This window comes from Calonectris borealis, chromosome W (assembly GCF_964195595.1).
Source record: "Calonectris borealis chromosome W, bCalBor7.hap1.2, whole genome shotgun sequence".
Taxonomy (NCBI): Eukaryota; Metazoa; Chordata; class Aves; order Procellariiformes; family Procellariidae; genus Calonectris; species Calonectris borealis.
Window position 1 is genome coordinate 53,518,386 of NC_134351.1, and position 17,445 is coordinate 53,535,830.

Consider the following 17,445-nt stretch of genomic DNA (forward strand, 5'->3'; position numbering starts at 1 on the left):
ACGAGAAGGGCTTCTACAGGTGCGTTGGTCAGAAAAGGAAGACTAAAGAAAACGTACACCACCCCCACCCACCCCACCCCCGATAAATAAGACAGGAGATCTAGTGACAACCGACACGGAGAAGGCTGAGGTACTTAACAATTTTTTTGCCTCCATTTTCACTGGCAATCACTATTTCCACATCTCTCAAGTCCCTGAACCTCAAGGCAGGGACTTGGGGAACAAAGTCCCTCCCATCGTGGGAAACGATACGGTTCGAGACCACTTGAGGAACCTGAACATACACAAGTCCATGGGACCTGACGAGATGCATCCCAGGGTCCTGAGGGAATTGGCAGACGTAGTTGCTAAGCCACTGTTGGTCATATTTGAAAAGTCATGGCAGTCAAGCGAAGTCCCCAGTGACTGGAGAAAAGGGAATATCACACCCATTTTTAAAAAGGCCTGGGAATGACTGACCAGTCAGCCTCACCTCTGTGCCTGGTATAATCATGGAGCAGATCCTCCTGGAAGCTACGTCAAAGCATACGGAAGACAGCGAGGTGACTGGAGAAAGCCAACATGGCTTCACCAAGGGCAAATTGTGCCTGACTACTCTAGTGGCCTTTTACAATGGAGTGACTGCATCAGTGGACAAGGGAAGAGCTACTGATGCCCTCTACCTGGACTTCTGTAAGGCCTTTGACACGGTCCCCCACAACATTCTTGCCTCTAAATTGGAGAGAGATGGATTTGATGGATGGACTATTAGATGTATAAGGAAGTGGCTGGATGGCTGCATGCAAAGAGTTACAGTCAACAGCTCAATGTCCAAATGGAAACCAGTAACGAGTGCTGTCCCTCAAGAGTCTGTACTGGGACCAATACTGTTTAATATCTTCATTAATGACATAGTGTCCTCAGCAAGTTTGTGGATGACACAAAGCTGAGTGGTGCAGTTGATACGCAAGAGGGAAGGGATGCCATCCAGAGGGACCTTGACAGGCTGGAGAAGTGGGCCCGTGCGATCCTTGTGAAGTTCCACAAGGCCAAGGGCAAGGTCCTGCACCTGGGTCGGGGCAGTCCCCAATATCAGTGCAGACTGGGCGATGAATGGATTGAGAGCAGCCCTGCAGAGAAGGACTCCCCCTCTACTCCGCTCTCATGAGACCCCACCTGGAGTACTGCGTCCAGCTCTGGGGTCCCCAGTACAAGAAAGACATGGACCTGTTGGAGCGGGTCCAGAGAAGGGCCATGAAAATGATATGAGGGCTGGAACACCTCTCCTATGACGAAAGGCTGAGAGAGTTGGGGTTATTCAGTCTGGAGAAGATAAGGCTCTGGGGAGACCTTATTGTGGCCTCCTTAAAGGGGGCTTGTAAGAAAGATGGAAAGAGAGACTTTTTACTAAAGCCTGTAGTGACAGGACAAGGGGCAATGGTTTAAAATTGAAAGAGGGTAGATTTAGATTGGACATAGGGGAAAAAATTTTACAATAAGGGTGGTGAGACACTGGAACAGGTTGCCCAGAGAAGTTGTGGATGCCCCATCATTGGAAGTGTTCGAGGTCAGGTTGGACGGGGCTTTGAGCAACCTGATCTAGTGGAAGATGTCCCTGCCCATGGCAGGGGGGTTGGTCTAGATGATCTTTGAAGGTCCCTTCCAACCCAAACCATTCTATGATTCTGTGAAAAGGAAGGAGCAGCAGAGAGAAACCACTATTTACTGACCGTAACCCCCACCGACACACACAGAGCTCGTTGGGACAGGTCAAGGAGGAGTGAAGTTGAGACTGAGAAAGCGGGGAGAAAACTTTTTGGTTTAATGTTTGTCTTTTTGTTTCTCACTATCTGAATCTATTTTAATTGGCGATAAATTAAATTAATTTTCCCCAAGTTGAGTCTGTTTTTCCCATGACAGTAATTGGTAAGTGATGTCCCGTCTTTATGTTGACCCACGAGCTTTCTCATCCTATTTTCTCCCCCTGTCCCACTGAGGAGGGGGAGTGAGTGAGTGGCTAGGTGGGAGTTAGGCTGTTGGCAAAGACTAACCCACCACTCTTTGCCTCTGTTTTTCACTTTCAAAGATATAAAAATACTTGTAGTTCCTATGACCTACAGGAAGCCACAAAACCCCACTTGTGACATCAGTGTTGCATGCTCTGGAAATAATTCACATCGCAAAGAATGAGAAACTCAATAAGTGCACACAATAAGAATATTTGTGTGAACCATAAACTAAGGAAAGTTACAGAGTTTTATATAAACAGCATTTAAAAAAAATAATTAAGAAATCTAATCGGAATTATGAGATACTTTAAAAGGATTGTTTCTGAAATACTCTAGTATATTTTAAAATATACCTTTATTTTAGTTACATGTTATCGGAATAAATTTAAGAAGTACTCTACATATACCTTGTACAATTTATAAAAAAATGTACTTTGTATTGTGTCGTGGTTTAACCTGGCAGGCAGCCAAATACCACGCAGCCGCTCACTCACTCCCCCCACCCCCCAGTGGATTGGGGAGAGAATCGGAAGGGTAAGAGTGAGAAAAACTTGTGGGTTGAGATAAAGACAGTTTAATGGAAAAGAAAACATAATAATAATAATAATAATAATAATGATGATGATGATGATGATGATGATGATGATGATGATGATGATGATGATGATAATGATAGAATATACAAAATGAGTGATGCACAATGCAATTGCTCACCACCCGCGCTGACCGATAACCAAGTAGCGATCGCTACTTCCTGGAACACGCCTACCATTCATATACTGAGCATGACGTCACATGGTATGGAATACCCCATTGGCCAGCTGGGCTAGCTGTCCTGGCTGTGCTCCCTCCCAATGCTTGTTTTGTTTTTTAAGCTGAATGTCCTTGACTAGCAGGGTACTTAGCAACAACTGAAAACATCAGTGTGTTATTAACATTCTTCTCATACTAAATCCAAAACACAGCACTAGGAAGAAATTTAACCCTATCCCAGCTGAAACCAGGACAGTATCCACCCCTTATTCTATACCATTTATGTCATGCTTAGGTTTCACATTTTTCGATACATTCCACCACCATCTTTCTTGTCTTTATATATATATTTATATATACACGCAGAGATATCAGTCCCTTAGTCTATGGGCCATCCCTCCAAAATGTCCACTGAGTTCATTTAGTCCATGACTTTGGGCTCCATCTGTCATAACAGTCTTTCAGGGCAGGAGAGATGGTGTTTGGTGTTGGGCTGTTGTGTCCTGAAGCCAGTTCTCATTTCGGTACTGCTGCACTTGTCCAGTTCTATCATCGCTGCACTTTGCTCGGTTTCATCGGAGTTAGTCCATTCTTCATTAATCTGGGTGATTCTTACTGCTATACCATTGATAGCAACCATAGAAATAATGATATACAGTATTATATAACAATTAACATCATAAAATTCAGTTCATTGGCTATTTTCACCCAAAATCAAATCCCCTTGAGGTACACACCAGACTTCCCCATCCTTTGGCATCACCCACCAAGTGCACCCAGGTCCTTGAGCAAAAGCAATCCCACGCATGGGTTTTCCGTTGCCAGAGGCAGGAGTAACCCAGACTGTCTTCCCCAGCATATTTCCTATGTGGACGATAAGGACTTTATCGCCCTCTGCAGTACATAAGAGTTTTGATTGGGCAGGGCCAGCTCGAGTGACAGATCCCCTAGTGTTGACTAACCAGGTGGCTTTTGCTACATGTGTGTCCCAATGCTTGAATGTCCCACCACCCATTGCCCTCAGTGTTGTCTTTAGCAGCCCGTTGTATCGTTCAATTTTCCCGGAGGCTGGTGCATGGTAGGGGATGTGATAGACCCACTCAATGCCGTGCTCTTTGGCCCAGGTGTCTATGAGGGTGTTTCGGAAATGAGTCCCGTTGTCTGACTCAATTCTTTCTGGGGTGCCATGTCGCCATAGAACTTGCTTTTCAAGGCCCAGGATGGTGTTCCGGGCGGTGGCATGGGGCACGGGATATGTTTCCAGCCATCCTGTGGTTGCTTCCACCATGGTGAACACATAGCGCTTGCCTTGTCGGGTTTGTGGGAGTGTGATATAATCAATCTGCCAGGCCTCCCCATATTTATATTTCAACCATCGTCCTCCATACCAACGAGGCTTTATTCACTTGGCTTGCTTGATTGCGGTGTATGTTTCACATTCATGGATAACCTGTGCAATAGCGTCCATGGTCAAGTCCACACCTCAATCACGAGCCCATCTATATGTTGCATCTCTTCCTTGATGGCCTGAGGCGTCATGGGCCCACCGAGCTATAAATAATTCACCCTTATGTTGCCAGTCCAGATCCACCTGAGCTACTTCAATCTTAGAAGCCTGGTCCACCTGCTGGTTGTTTTGGTGTTCCTCAGGGGCCCGACTCTTGGGTACGTGAGCATCTACGTGACGTACTTTTACAGCCAGGTTCTCGACCCGGGCAGCAATATCTTGCCACAATGCGGCAGCCCAGATGGGTTTGCCTCTGCGCTGCCAGTTGTTCTGCTTCCACTGCTGCAACCACCCCCACAGGGCATTCGCCACCATCCATGAGTCAGTATAGAGATAAAGTACTGGCCATTTTTCTCATTCAGCAATGTCCAAGGCCAGCTGGATGGCTTTCACCTCTGCAAACTGACTCGATTCACCTTCTCCTTCAGCAGTTTCTGCAACTTGGCGTATAGGACTCCATACAGCAGCTTTCCACCTCCGATGCTTTCCCACAAGGCGACAGGACCCATCAGTGAACAGGGCATATTGCTTCTCGTTTTCTGGTAGTTTGTTATACAGTGGGGCTTCTTCAGCACGTGTCACCTCCTCCTCTGGGGATATTCCAAAATCTTTGCCTTCTGGCCAGTTCGTGATCACCTCCAAGATTCCTGGGCGACTGGGGTTTCCTATTTGGGCCCGTTGTGTGATCAGTGCGACCCACTTACTCCACGTAGCATCGGTTGCATGATGTGTAGAGGGGACCCTCCCTTTGAACATCCAGCCCAGCACCGGCAGTCGGGGTGCCAGGAGGAGCTGTGCTTCAGTACCAACCACTTCCGAAGCAGCTCGAACCCCTTCATATGCTGCCAATATCTCCTTCTCAGTTGGAGTGTAGCGGGCCTCGGATCCTCTGTATCCCCGACTCCAGAACCCTAAGGGTCGACCTCGAGTCTCCCCTGGTGCTTTCTGCCAGAGGCTCCAGGTAGGGCCATTCTCCCCGACTGTGGTGTAGAGCACATTCTTCACATCTTGTCCTGCCCGGACTGGCCCAAGGGCTACTGCATGAACTATCTCCCGTTTAATTTGTTCAAAGGCTTGTTGTTGCTCAGGGCCCCATCTGAAGTCGTTCTTCTTCCTGGTCACTTGATAGAGGGGGCTTACGATCTGACTGTAATCTGGAATATGCATTCTCCAAAAACCCACAACGCCTAAGAAAGCTTGTGTTTCCTTTTTGCGAGTTGGTGGGGACATGGCTGTTATTTTGTTGATCACATCCATTGGGATCTGACGATGCCCATCTTGCCATTTTCTTCCTAAAAACTGGATCTCCTGTGCAGGTCCCTTGACCTTACTTTGTTTTATGGCAAAACCGGCCTTCAGAATGATTTGGACTATTCTCTCCCCTTTTTCAAAAACTTCTTCTGCTGTGTTGCCCCACACAATGATGTCATCAATGTATTGCAGGTGTTCCGGAGCCTCACCCTGTTCCAGTGTGGTGTGGATCAGTCCATGGCAAATGGTAGGGCTGTGTTTCCACCCCTGGGGCAGTCGGTTCCAGGTGTACTGGACGCCCCTCCAAGTGAAAGCAAACTGTGGCCTGCACTCTGCTGCCAAAGGGATGGAGAAGAACGCATTAGCGATGTCAATGGTGGCGTACCACTTGGCTGCCTTTGACTCCAGTTCGTATTGGAGTTCTAGCATGTCCGGCACGGCAGCACTCAGTGGTGGCGTGACTTCATTCAGGCCACGATAGTCTACTGTTAGTCTCCACTCTCCACTGGACTTTCGCACTGGCCATATGGGACTGTTGAAGGGTGAGCGAGTCTTGCTGATCACTCCTTGGCTCTCCAGTCAACGAATCAGCTCATGGATGGGAATCAGGGAATCTCGGTTGGTGCGGTATTGCCGCTGGTGCACTGTTGTGGTAGCGATTGGTACCTGCTGTTCTTCAACCCTCAGCAACCCCACAACAGAAGGGTCCTCCGAGAGGTGGGCAGCTGTGGACAGCTGTGGACAGCTGTGGACAGCTGTTTAATCTTCTCCGTACTCAAGGCAGCTATACCAAAAGCCCACTGGTACCCTTTTGGGTCCCTGAAATACCCTCTCCTGAGGTAGTCTATGCCAAGGATGCACGGAGCCTCTGGGCCAGTCACAATGGGGTGCTTCTGCCACTCATTCCCGGTTAGGCTCACTTCGGCCTCCAACACAGTTAACTCTTGGGATCCCCCTGTCACTCCAGAAATACAAATGGGTTCTGCCCCTTCATAGCTTGATGGCATCAGGGTGCACTGTGCAATGGTGTCTACGAGAGCCTTATACTCCTGTGGGTCTGATGTGCCAGGCCATCGAATCCACACAGTCCAGTAAACCCGGTTGTCCCTTTCCTCCACCTGGCCGGAGGCAGGGCCCCTCTAGTTCTGGTCATACTATCCATCTCTCACTTCTCGCAAACGCGAGTCCAGAATTTACAATCCAAAGTAAGATCAGCCCTTCTACTCTGTCTGGGGAACTGTTCACTGGAAACTGGACCGTCGTGAGACAGGTTTTTCCTGAATACTGGAGCAGCATTTTCCCTGGGAGAACCCCCTTGTGTCATTGTTTTTCCTTGCAGTTCACGTACCCATGCCTCTAGGGTCGAGGTAGGTTTTCCATCCCACTGCCTCATGTCCTCTCCGTGGTCACGCAGGTAAAACCACAGGGTGCCCCAGGGTGTGCACTTTCTATTTCCTCTCTCTTGAGCAGAAGAACGCTGACTCCTAATGGCTGAGATACTGGTCCGTACAGGTGTAGAACAGGACATATCCTCTTTGAGTTGCTGGACCTCCCGGGACAGTTTCTCCACAGCCAAGACAAGGGAGGAGGAGACAGTTTCTTCGTATTCCCGGAGTCTGCTAACCACCTCATCCACCGTTGGTGCTTCTTCCTCTTTCCAGCACAGTACTGCCAACGAACTGGCATGCGACGCTGGTGCACTCCGTACCAACTTCCGCCACATGGGTCGCATGCACTGGACTTCATCTGGGTCTTTAGGCATTTGGTTGTTGTCCAGGTCACTATAAATCACCTCCAGCACGCCTAGTTCTCTCAGGTACTGGATACCTCTCTCCATAGTGGTCCATTTGCCTGGGCGATATATAACATCTTCCTTGAAGGGATACCTTTCCTTCACGCCTGACAGCAGTCGCCTCCAGAGGCTGAGGACTTGTGCCCCTTGTCTAATTGCTTTGTCAATGCCCCCTTCCCTGGAAAGGGATCCCAGCTGCTTGGCTTCCTTCCCCTCTAATTCCAGGCTACTGGCCCCATTATCCCTGCATCGGAGCAGCCAGGTGACAATGTGCTCGCCTGGACGACGGCTGAAATCTTTCCGCATATCTCGCAACTCACCCAGGGATAGGGATCGGGTGGTTTCTGTCTCGTTTATGAGTGCTTCCTCTGCCTCCTCCCCTCCTCGTGATGTCCTTGCTTTTCTATCATCCCTTTCTAAACGACCTGACTTTCGCTTACAAGATTTCCTCTTCTGTACAGGGGCGATGGATACCAGCACGGATTGGTCCTCTGGTTCAGCCGCAGTGCCCGTCGCGGGGGTTGGAGTAGCCGCAGTGCCCGTCATTTTGTCATCAGATCCGGAGACCTTCTCTCCCCCTTGAGGCTTCTGAATAGTGTTGAACAGGGCTCCGTAGAATCTGGGTCTCTCTGGAATTGCCAGGGTGACAGCATACGTTTTCCAAATATTTTACTAGTTTTTCAGGATTCTGCACTTGTTCAGGGGTGAAGCTCCAAAACACTGGAGGTGACCACTGTCCTAGGCACTTGCCCATACTATCCCACACACCCTGCCACTCATAACTATCCAGCCTCTGGGTGGTATTCTTAAATAGTTGTTTAACCTTAAACAAGGCCTGAAACACATTCAGGAGACATAGGAATAGGAACGTGCTGGTTTGAACATCCCAAGGATATTCAAAATCCTCAAGAGCTGTTGTAATCAGCCTGGAGGAGAAGGGGAAGGTGAAGGAAGCTGTCTCCCCCATAAATTGGCTCTCCAAGGAGAAGAGGTAAAAAGTGTAATTATTAATAGTTTCCAAAAGATAGCTCCTGAAGAACAGGAATGACAGCAGTGCTGAGTACAGTCTCCTGACCAAGAATTTTATCGTAACATAAGCCAGTGTCACACAGTATAGCAAAGCGATGACCTTAATCCATTTCCCAGAGATGACCAACCCCACATAAATACTGATAATCAGCAGTATAGACAGCCAGTAAGGTGCTACGTACCAAAACTCCTAGAACAGATCCAACAACTCTGAGAGCAAATAAACCAACATTGTGACCAGCGAGTACTAAACTGACATAATGAATGCTTATAACAAATTTGTTTTAACCCATTCGGGTCAGATGTGTCGTTATCTCAACCCTTCGAGCCCCACATTGGGTGCCAAAAAGGACTGTCGTGGTTTAACCTGGCAGGCAGCCAAATACCACGCAGCCGCTCGCTCACTCCCCCCACCCCCCCAGTGGGACGGGGAGAGAATTGGAAGGGTAAGAGTGAGAAAAACTCGTGGGTTGAGATAAAGACAGTTTAATGACAACAGAAAACGGAATAATAATAATAATAATAATAATAATAATGATGATGATGATGATGATGATGATGATGATAGAATATACAAAATGAGTGATGCACAATGCAATTGCTCACCACCCGCGCTGACCGATAACCAAGTAGCGATCGCTACTTCCTGGAACACGCCTACCATTCATATACTGAGCATGACGTCACATGGTATGGAATACCCCATTGGCCAGCTGGGCTAGCTGTCCTGGCTATGCTCCCTCCCAACGCTTGTTTTGTTTTTTTTTTTAAGCTGAATGTCCTTGACTAGCAGGTACTTAGCAACAACTGAAAACATCAGTGTGTTATCAACATTCTTCTCATACTGAATCCAAAACACAGCACTAGGAAGAAATTTAACTCTATCCCAGCCGAAACCAGGACATATTGTCAATAAACGTAGGATTTTTTAATATGATATTCCATAATCTTGAATGCAAGTGGTTAAGGCTTGGAATTAAGATACTAGCAGGTTGTTTTTCATCTTTACAGAAACTCTTATAACTCGGTTGAGAACCACTCCTTCAACTAGTTGCTTCAGCCACAATAGTCATGTTCCCATATTGTATCAAAGATGAAATATTCTTCATCTACTCATGCTTACCGAGTTCATTCCACTGAATAGGTCTCCTGATCCTACGTGAGCCGTGTGAACAAAGTTTGTTGGCTCCCCAATCATGCTTCGGTCAATCTGCCTTCGTCTTTTCTGAAAGGCAGATAAAGAAACCATCTGATTGCGATTCTTTTAAAAAAGCAATGTTTGACATACATGTAGAAGTTAACTGTCCATAGATTATTTCATACACCATAGGATATTTTCATAGGAGTCAAAAGGCAGAGTTCAATATGTGCTTTGTTTTTTACTTGGAGGATCTATAGCAGATTGTTAGACCAGCACTGATATCACTCCTAACATTTTAACCAACCAAACATTCATAAATAACCTTACTACATTTCATTGTAACAATATCTGTAACATTCCACGTGGTGACTTCTGTGTATATATGTATTTAAACATGATAGATCAAATTTGAGGTTTAATCATTCAAAACAAGAATTAAGGGTCAAAGAGCATTAGTAGAGTGTAATAAACTGCTAACTTACAGAGTTTGTGTTGCCTTGCCATAGGAACTTATGCCCATTTTTCTAGTAACATACTTCACTGTGATGTGCAGAATAGTGCTTTGAATTTGATCAGGTTTAGTCACAGCCATATCCTTAGTGGAGCCTGTATACTCAGATAACTTTCACTCTGCATGGTTGTAGTGTGAGAGCTGCACAGATGTAGTATGATATTAAGACAGGATGCTAGATTAGATCCTAAGGATACTCTGATTACTGTGCCATGAGACATAATGTAAGAATAGCTTAACTTCTGTCTCCTCTTTGTCAGAGTCATGGCTTCAGTTTTTATTCATGTAATAGCAGGCAAATGAGAAATTAGAGGCAGTAAGGACTTCCTCTAGTAAAAGCCACTTTGGCTCTCTGTCTCCAGCTGAGCATTGCATCTAGAGGAATAAAATGGAAAATACTATCCTCATCTTTTAGGCCAGAGGCAGTAAGCCTGAGTAGAGTGAACCATGCAGCCTGCAACCACTACAAGCCAGTATCCTGTATTTAAAAGATGAGAACAGTCATGGAGCACAATATGAATATTTCAATTTACAGTATGTTAAACAAAATACAGTCTAATAGCTACAAAACTACTTAAGATCAATTAAAAGCTTCCCATTGTCTTAAAGACTTCTCAATGTCCATTTCTAGTCAGCAATAAGATCTTAAGAACACCCAGACTCAGACAGGAAGGTACATGCCTCATGAGTGGACTCACTGCTATTGAAACACAGCCACAAATGAATCTTTATGAATCAGAGCCTGCAGCTATGAGAATACATTACGGGGCTTAGCCAGCAAGTAAAAAACACTTTTAAGCTTTCCTGTACCTTTTTGCTATTGCTAAAAGCAGGTTTCAATTCCTTATTGCATCAGTATTTAACAGCCAAAGGTGGGGGGAAGCAAAACCACTCACACAGGAATAGTAAAACAAAATGACCTGTTCTATACCTAAACTATTAGTGAATTCTCTATCCCCAACTAATTTGACAGGATCAACCAAATGAAATAACCATAGCTATAAAAGCATTGTCATGTAGTTTCTAAGGGCTTTCAAAGAGAAAGCATTCATGGAAATTAATTTAGATGTCAAATACAGAAAACTGATATATTTCATAGAGACATAAATAGTTACAAAAGAATCTCTAGCCATGTCCCAATGCATTAATATTTCAATCTAGAAGTCAAACTCACATATATACAGCTAACTATTTCTTAAGTTATGCATGATATAAGATAGCAAAACATACGTGACTTACTTGAGTGGAGACATCTCACACCCAGTTTACGTCTACACTAGATGAAAACTCCTAAAATGTTCAGTATTAGGAGCATCTCCACCAGGCATAATGATTATTTTAAATACATAGTTACTATATTTACACAATATAATATTGTAAAATGCTGGGACAGTTTGTGTTGTAGTCCTCGTTCTAAAGTGGGAAGAATCTCTGGAAAGTCACATGCTACTGGAACACACAAGTCCCTCAATTAAAACACTTAAAATTGTTTCAGTTTTGTAGAAGTTTAGTTTATATTGCCTTTTTTTGTAGAATAACAGAAAGCCAAAGGCATTTGTGTGTACAAATAATACATCCATGATCTGTTGGTTTTAATGGAGTTTTGAAATGCTGGGATTTTGATATGCAGAGAACTGAACTCTTTCTTTGAGCAACTCAACTTATTTTCTTCTTTACTTGTTGCTAAGAATGCTGGTATAGCAGTAACAGCATTAAAATGCTGGATCTTGTGAATGACTGTAAATGATTCTCCACTCATCAGCTAGTGAACCAGTAACCACTAAAGTGAATCACCATCGAACCCTGATTCTTAAGCAAGTTTCTTATCAGAGGCCATCGAAGCCAGTTACATCTTGGCATGTGCCCACTGATGTGACCTCTTTGAAGCAATGGAACAATATTTAAATGTTCTGCTAAACAAAGACCCTGAAGCAGTTCACTCTAAAAGCAAATATAACTGATGCTTTTTTGCTGCAGGAGCACTCAGTTTGCATTTACATTAGTGTTTCAGCTTGGATCAGGAGCATGTTTTTGAAGGGACTTTGCCAGTCCCTGTCTACCATGCTTCAATTTGAATTTCAGGGTAATCTTAGAGTGCATAAACTGGATTTCTTTTGGATGAAGCTGAACTGGAAGACACTCTCCTAGCTGATACACTCCAATTGCTAATGGACATTGAGGCCAGAGGACTAGGCGAGCCAGTCTGAATTAAACTCTGAAACACATCTAATGTTCACCTTGGTTCCTCAACACCAACTGTTTTGCTCTACAAAACTGTTCCTGTTAAGGTGTGCTACTTCTTAGTGAAGACATGGACTCATTCAGAGAACTAAAAAGACTGACTAGTGTGGGTGAACGGATATGGAGAACATTGTAAGAAGTCACCTGTTTTAGAAGGATATAACATAGGAGACAGGAGTGGGGGAGCATGCTTAGAAAGGATACAAAACTTTTACAGATGAGACTACAAACATTATTATTCTGAAGTTGTATTTTCTAAGACCCTGTACCTGAAAGAATACATGCAGTACTGTTGTTCTGTAAACAATAGGAATTGACACATAGATTGGTTCTTCAATAAATTTAGTATATTTAAACTGAAAGGAGCACAGAAGCAGCACATTCATCTTTCGCTTTAGAAGAAATTAATAGCACAATTATGCTAATTTCTCTCAGTGTGTCATTTGTGCCTATTCTGTGCTTGTTTCTAACACAAGTCATGTGCCCAAGCTGATAAGCCCAGCTGAAATAAATTCCAGTTAGCCTTCGTCCATGCCCCAAACTCCATTTGGTAATTTACAATAAATTAACCTTAAAATATAAATACCATTAATCATTCCAATGATCTGACTATAAAGGTGATCTATAAAACAGCTTTGCATTTGTATGATGCTAGTGGAAAAGACTTCAATATACAAGCAACTGAGTATTTACAACATCTGAAGGCTTGTTTTAAAGTAAGGGAGACGTTTCTGACAGAACACATGTATGTCCTAACTCTGACAACCTAACTGCAATGAGATCCTATTTCCTGTATCTGTGTTTCTTGGGGATGCTTTCTTGGGAGGGGGAAAACTGAAACACACCACCCCCCAAAACACATGCACACACCCCAACCCCTACACTATGATTAACTTGTTAAATGTCTGTTATCTTTCTTGTTTGTTTGGGTCAAATTACTGAAACATTTCATATCAAAGGCAAAAAAAATTTCAAATTGGAATTGTATTATTTGATATTTGTTTCTTTTCTTGTCCCACAGTGTCCAACCCTCCTTTACTAAGGGGGTGGTAGTGGTGGCAGCAGGGAGCACAAGGGAGATGAGATGAGAGAAACAGACATGTAAAGGGATCCTGGAAGTGGAATATGAAATATCATCATTTAATGGCTTTCCTCAGTTTGTTTCCTTGACAAAAATCTACAGAATTTGGATTCCAAAGAACACACCAGGTAATCTTTACCCCACAAAAAGAATAAATAATCTTTAAACAGAAGTACAGGAGATGCAGGTTTGTGTATTAAACGTTTGAGGGGAGTGGAAGCATTTTGAGGACCTATCTCAGAAGCTTTGCTTTATACAAATACAGTAGATGCACTGAAACTGTATCACATTTCTGTTACCATAGTAATGAAGTAAAGAACTGATGTCTCTTCTTTTCTTAAGCTGTGAATGATGTTTTGTACTCACACAGGGTAGCATCTCTTTTGAAGTACAAATCAGAATTCCGAAAGCCACCAACATTTGCATGATTTAGAAATGATTTTAACCCTGTAAGTTTCTTGAAGCTTTTGATAAGGCTTAAAAAAATTAATCTAATTATACCATGTATTCAACCTACCATTTAGCATTAGCCACAAGCATTTTATTAAAACACCTATTTAATAGTTTAAAAAGCTACTTACTGCTAGAAACTCAAAACTGAAATTTGTTTCTTTAAACAAAGAATTGCCACCGATGGTCCCAGAACCATGTAAAATTTCCTTTCTATTTTTTATTCCCTTTTATTTTTGGCTTTCAGAGAAATTATCTTTTCTGATCACCTCCAAATCTTGTCCAGAGTTTGGGCTGCACTTCTCTAGCTCAAACCATTCCATAGTGATGGCAACAGTTCTAAATTAGTCAACTTCTCTGCCCACTTATATATACATATAAAAAAGAAAATTTAATTTTTCTCCTTTGCAGTTATACATCCCTCTCTGCCCTTCATGAGAAGTCCTCTCCAAAAAAAAATCCAAACAAACATGCAGATCAACATCAAGTAATGTAGGGTCTCAAATATATCATAAAAAATTCAAATTATGTCACTTAGATCGAAGCAGGCTGATAATTATTTTTCTGGAAGCTGTTAAAAGTAGAAGTCCTAAATGAAGTCAAACACAGAACAGCATACAAAGGTATCCCGAAGTCACTGCAAGTAGCAGCCTATATACCCAGGGGATCAAGGGCAAAGAAGCGTCTCCTGTTTAGCAGAGAGAAAAGCATGTTCTGCTTAATCTACACCAGATTTTTACAAGATATCAGCTAGGTACATACCCTAAATCCAGGTCTGGGTGAAATATAACTGATGCACACCAATTCAAATGATCCGCTCTCTTACTACCAAAGCCTATGGTGATTTTAATTGCTGAAGCCTCCATCTCAGCTCTACAAAAGCCTCTATCAGCTCTCAAAAGAAAGTGGTATTGCAGGTACAGATTAGGAAGGTGCTTTCTAAACATAAAGCGATACATAGTAGAAATTAAAGCAATTCAAGAAGTTATTGCTGTACTGCAAATGTACAGTTTCTGAAAACAATGTTTCCTTATTGAAATTCCCTCATATGACACATTTTTGCTGTCTCTTATCATTTCATCATGTCTTCTTTATACACAAGAAAGGCTCTCAACTCTTCTTCCCACACAGCAATGCTCTTTACCCAGCTATATGTTGTCCTGGCATTTTATATCTTAAGATTCAACAAGGCCAAGTGCCGGGTCCTGCACTTCGGCCACAACAACCCCAGGCAATGCTACAGGCTTGGGGAAGAGTGGCTGGAAAGCTGCCCAGAGGAAAAGGACCTGGGGGTGCTGGTCGACAGCCAGCTGAACATGAGCCAACAGTGTGCCCAGGTGGCCAAGGCGGCCAACGGCATCCTGGCCTGTATCAGAAATAGTGTGGCCAGCAGGAGTAGGGAGGTGATCGTGCCCCTGTACTCGTCACTGGTGAGGCCGCACCTCGAATACTGTGTTCCGTTTTGGGCCCCTCACTCCAAGAAGGACATTGAGGTGCTGGAGCGTGTCCAGAGAAGGGCAACGAAGCTGGTGAAGGGCCTGGAGCACAAGTCTTATGAGGAGCGGCTGAGGGAACTGGGGTTGTTTAGACCGGAGAAAAGGAGGCTGAGGGGAGACCTCATCGCGCTCTACAACTACCTGAAAGGAGGTTGTAGTGAGGTGGGTGTTGGTCTCTTTTCCCAAGTAGCAAGTGATAGGACAAGAGGAAAAGGCCTCAAGTTGCGCCAGGGGAGGTTTAGATTGGATATTAGGAAATGTTTCTTCACTGAAAGGGTTGTCAAGCACTGGAACAGGCTGCCCAGGGAAGTGATTGAGTCACCATCCCTGGAAGTATTTAAAAGACGTGTAGATGTGGCGCTTAGGGACATGGTTTAGTGGTGGACTTGGTAGTGTTAGGTTAACAGTTGGACTCAATGATCTTAAGGGTTTTTTCCAACCTAAATGATTCTATGATTCTAAGATTGCAGTAATTTCAAGTAAACTAAGAAACTAAGCAACAGAACACCCACTGCCCCCAATATGAGTCTATTAAAGAGAAAGAATGGAGCGTATCAATGCTAACAACAAATTAACATCAAAGACAGACTAGACTTAAACATTTATCTGTGTTTGGAAAAAGTGTAGGGCACAGTAAACTAAATTAGAAAGGAAATAGCATGCTGATCTGATCTAGTCTAATCCAGAACACCAGGTCTCCAGCCTTCAAATCAATATAAAGTGATCCATAAATAATGTGATGCATCTTTATTTTTTGACACAGTTCTTTGTCTTTCATTCTGTCTAATTATCTGTAGAACTCTGTCATCATTTCTGCTCACTCTGCAAGAATATCTCTATAAGTCTTTATAACAGAAAAGCCAAAATAACAGATTGTTAAGATATTTCAATACAAAATTTGTAAGCTTGCCACAGACACACACATGCAGAAAGCTAAAAAGTTACATTTATCGAGGCATAATCCCTGTGCTTTACAATCTTCCTTTCTGAATAAAATAATGAGAAACATATTTTGTATTTTAACAAACAACATTGATACATAATCAGGGAAAAAAAAATTAAAATCATGCTTTGGCACCTTAACTGATGCACAGTAAAAATATCAACTTCCTGAGATTCATTTTCCAGTCTTGTATCAGTCTTTTCCTTAATTTTAAGACTATTTTAAAAAAGCCATTAAATCAACCCTTAAAAGGAATGCAGATTATGGAAACAAAGTATCCATACTATTACATTGTAGAATTGGGTATCCCAGCAGCATGAGGCTAAACTGGGTCACATTTATCTGGCAGGATTGCTTTAATTGAGTCAGCAAAGCTTCCTAGTGGCTTGCAGGATCAGAAGCCTAGCTAAGACAAAAAATAGTTTTTTCCTTTTATGAAATGATTACTCTCATAAAACAGGCTTATCATCACTTTCTGCAAGAAGGTAACTAAAGAACATATAATTCCTCTTTGAAGACTGGTTCAATTTACTTGCTAACTCCCTACTGGGAAATTTTCCCTGGTGAACAGAGAAGTGAATGATCCAGCTGTACGCTTGTCACGAATTAGTGGTTTAGAGGTCACTTAAAGCAAGCAGACGATATGCGCTTCTCACCTGGGAGCCATAAATTAACTTTTGCAGTTTGGCACATAACACTTGCTCTGTTCACTCCAGTGATTTTAACTCTTTGTTGTCCAGGTCGTACACCCAGCTTCTTGGCATTCTGTTGTGTTAGTATTGAAATTTGTGCTCCCATATCTATTAGAAATTTTATCAATTGTTGTTGAGGGCCAACTGGAATTAAAATGTATTTTGCTTTAATGATGGGTGTAGCCTCATATTCAGAGGAATCTGAGGGGAAGAAGAGGTCATCATTTCCCTCATCATAGTCATCAGGATCACCCCAAATATCACGATCCCATTCCTCAGGGGATACAATTAATTTCCTAATCTGTATGGGGTTAGGAGGATGCGAGGCCTGCATGAGCATCATCTCGATCTTTTCTTCCAACTTTTGTGTTTTCTCCTTTTCTTCCTGTATCTGTTTTTGCAGCTGCTTGATTTTCGAGGACAGTATTAATTCAGCTGCCTTTCTACCTTCTATTTCTTCCTTTTGGTCCTGCTCCTTTTTATTACTATTCTTCCTAAACTGACAAGTGGCTTCTAGGCAGGTGCTTAACATTTTGCAAATAATTCCTTTTCCTTTTCCATCTTTTATAT

General features: G+C 43.3%; 1 protein-coding gene across 1 annotated transcript in view; it reads right to left on the reverse strand.

Annotated features, from left to right (window-relative positions):
• The window catches only part of LOC142074759 (CDC42 small effector protein 2-like), a 115,272-nt gene that overhangs the window by 11,425 nt on the left and 86,402 nt on the right, over nucleotides 1–17,445 (reverse strand). Inside the window, exon 4 of the mRNA XM_075135631.1 lies at nucleotides 9,444–9,545. Within this exon, the coding sequence (XP_074991732.1) occupies nucleotides 9,444–9,545 (102 nt within the window). The remainder of the gene's footprint in view (nucleotides 1–9,443; nucleotides 9,546–17,445) is intronic.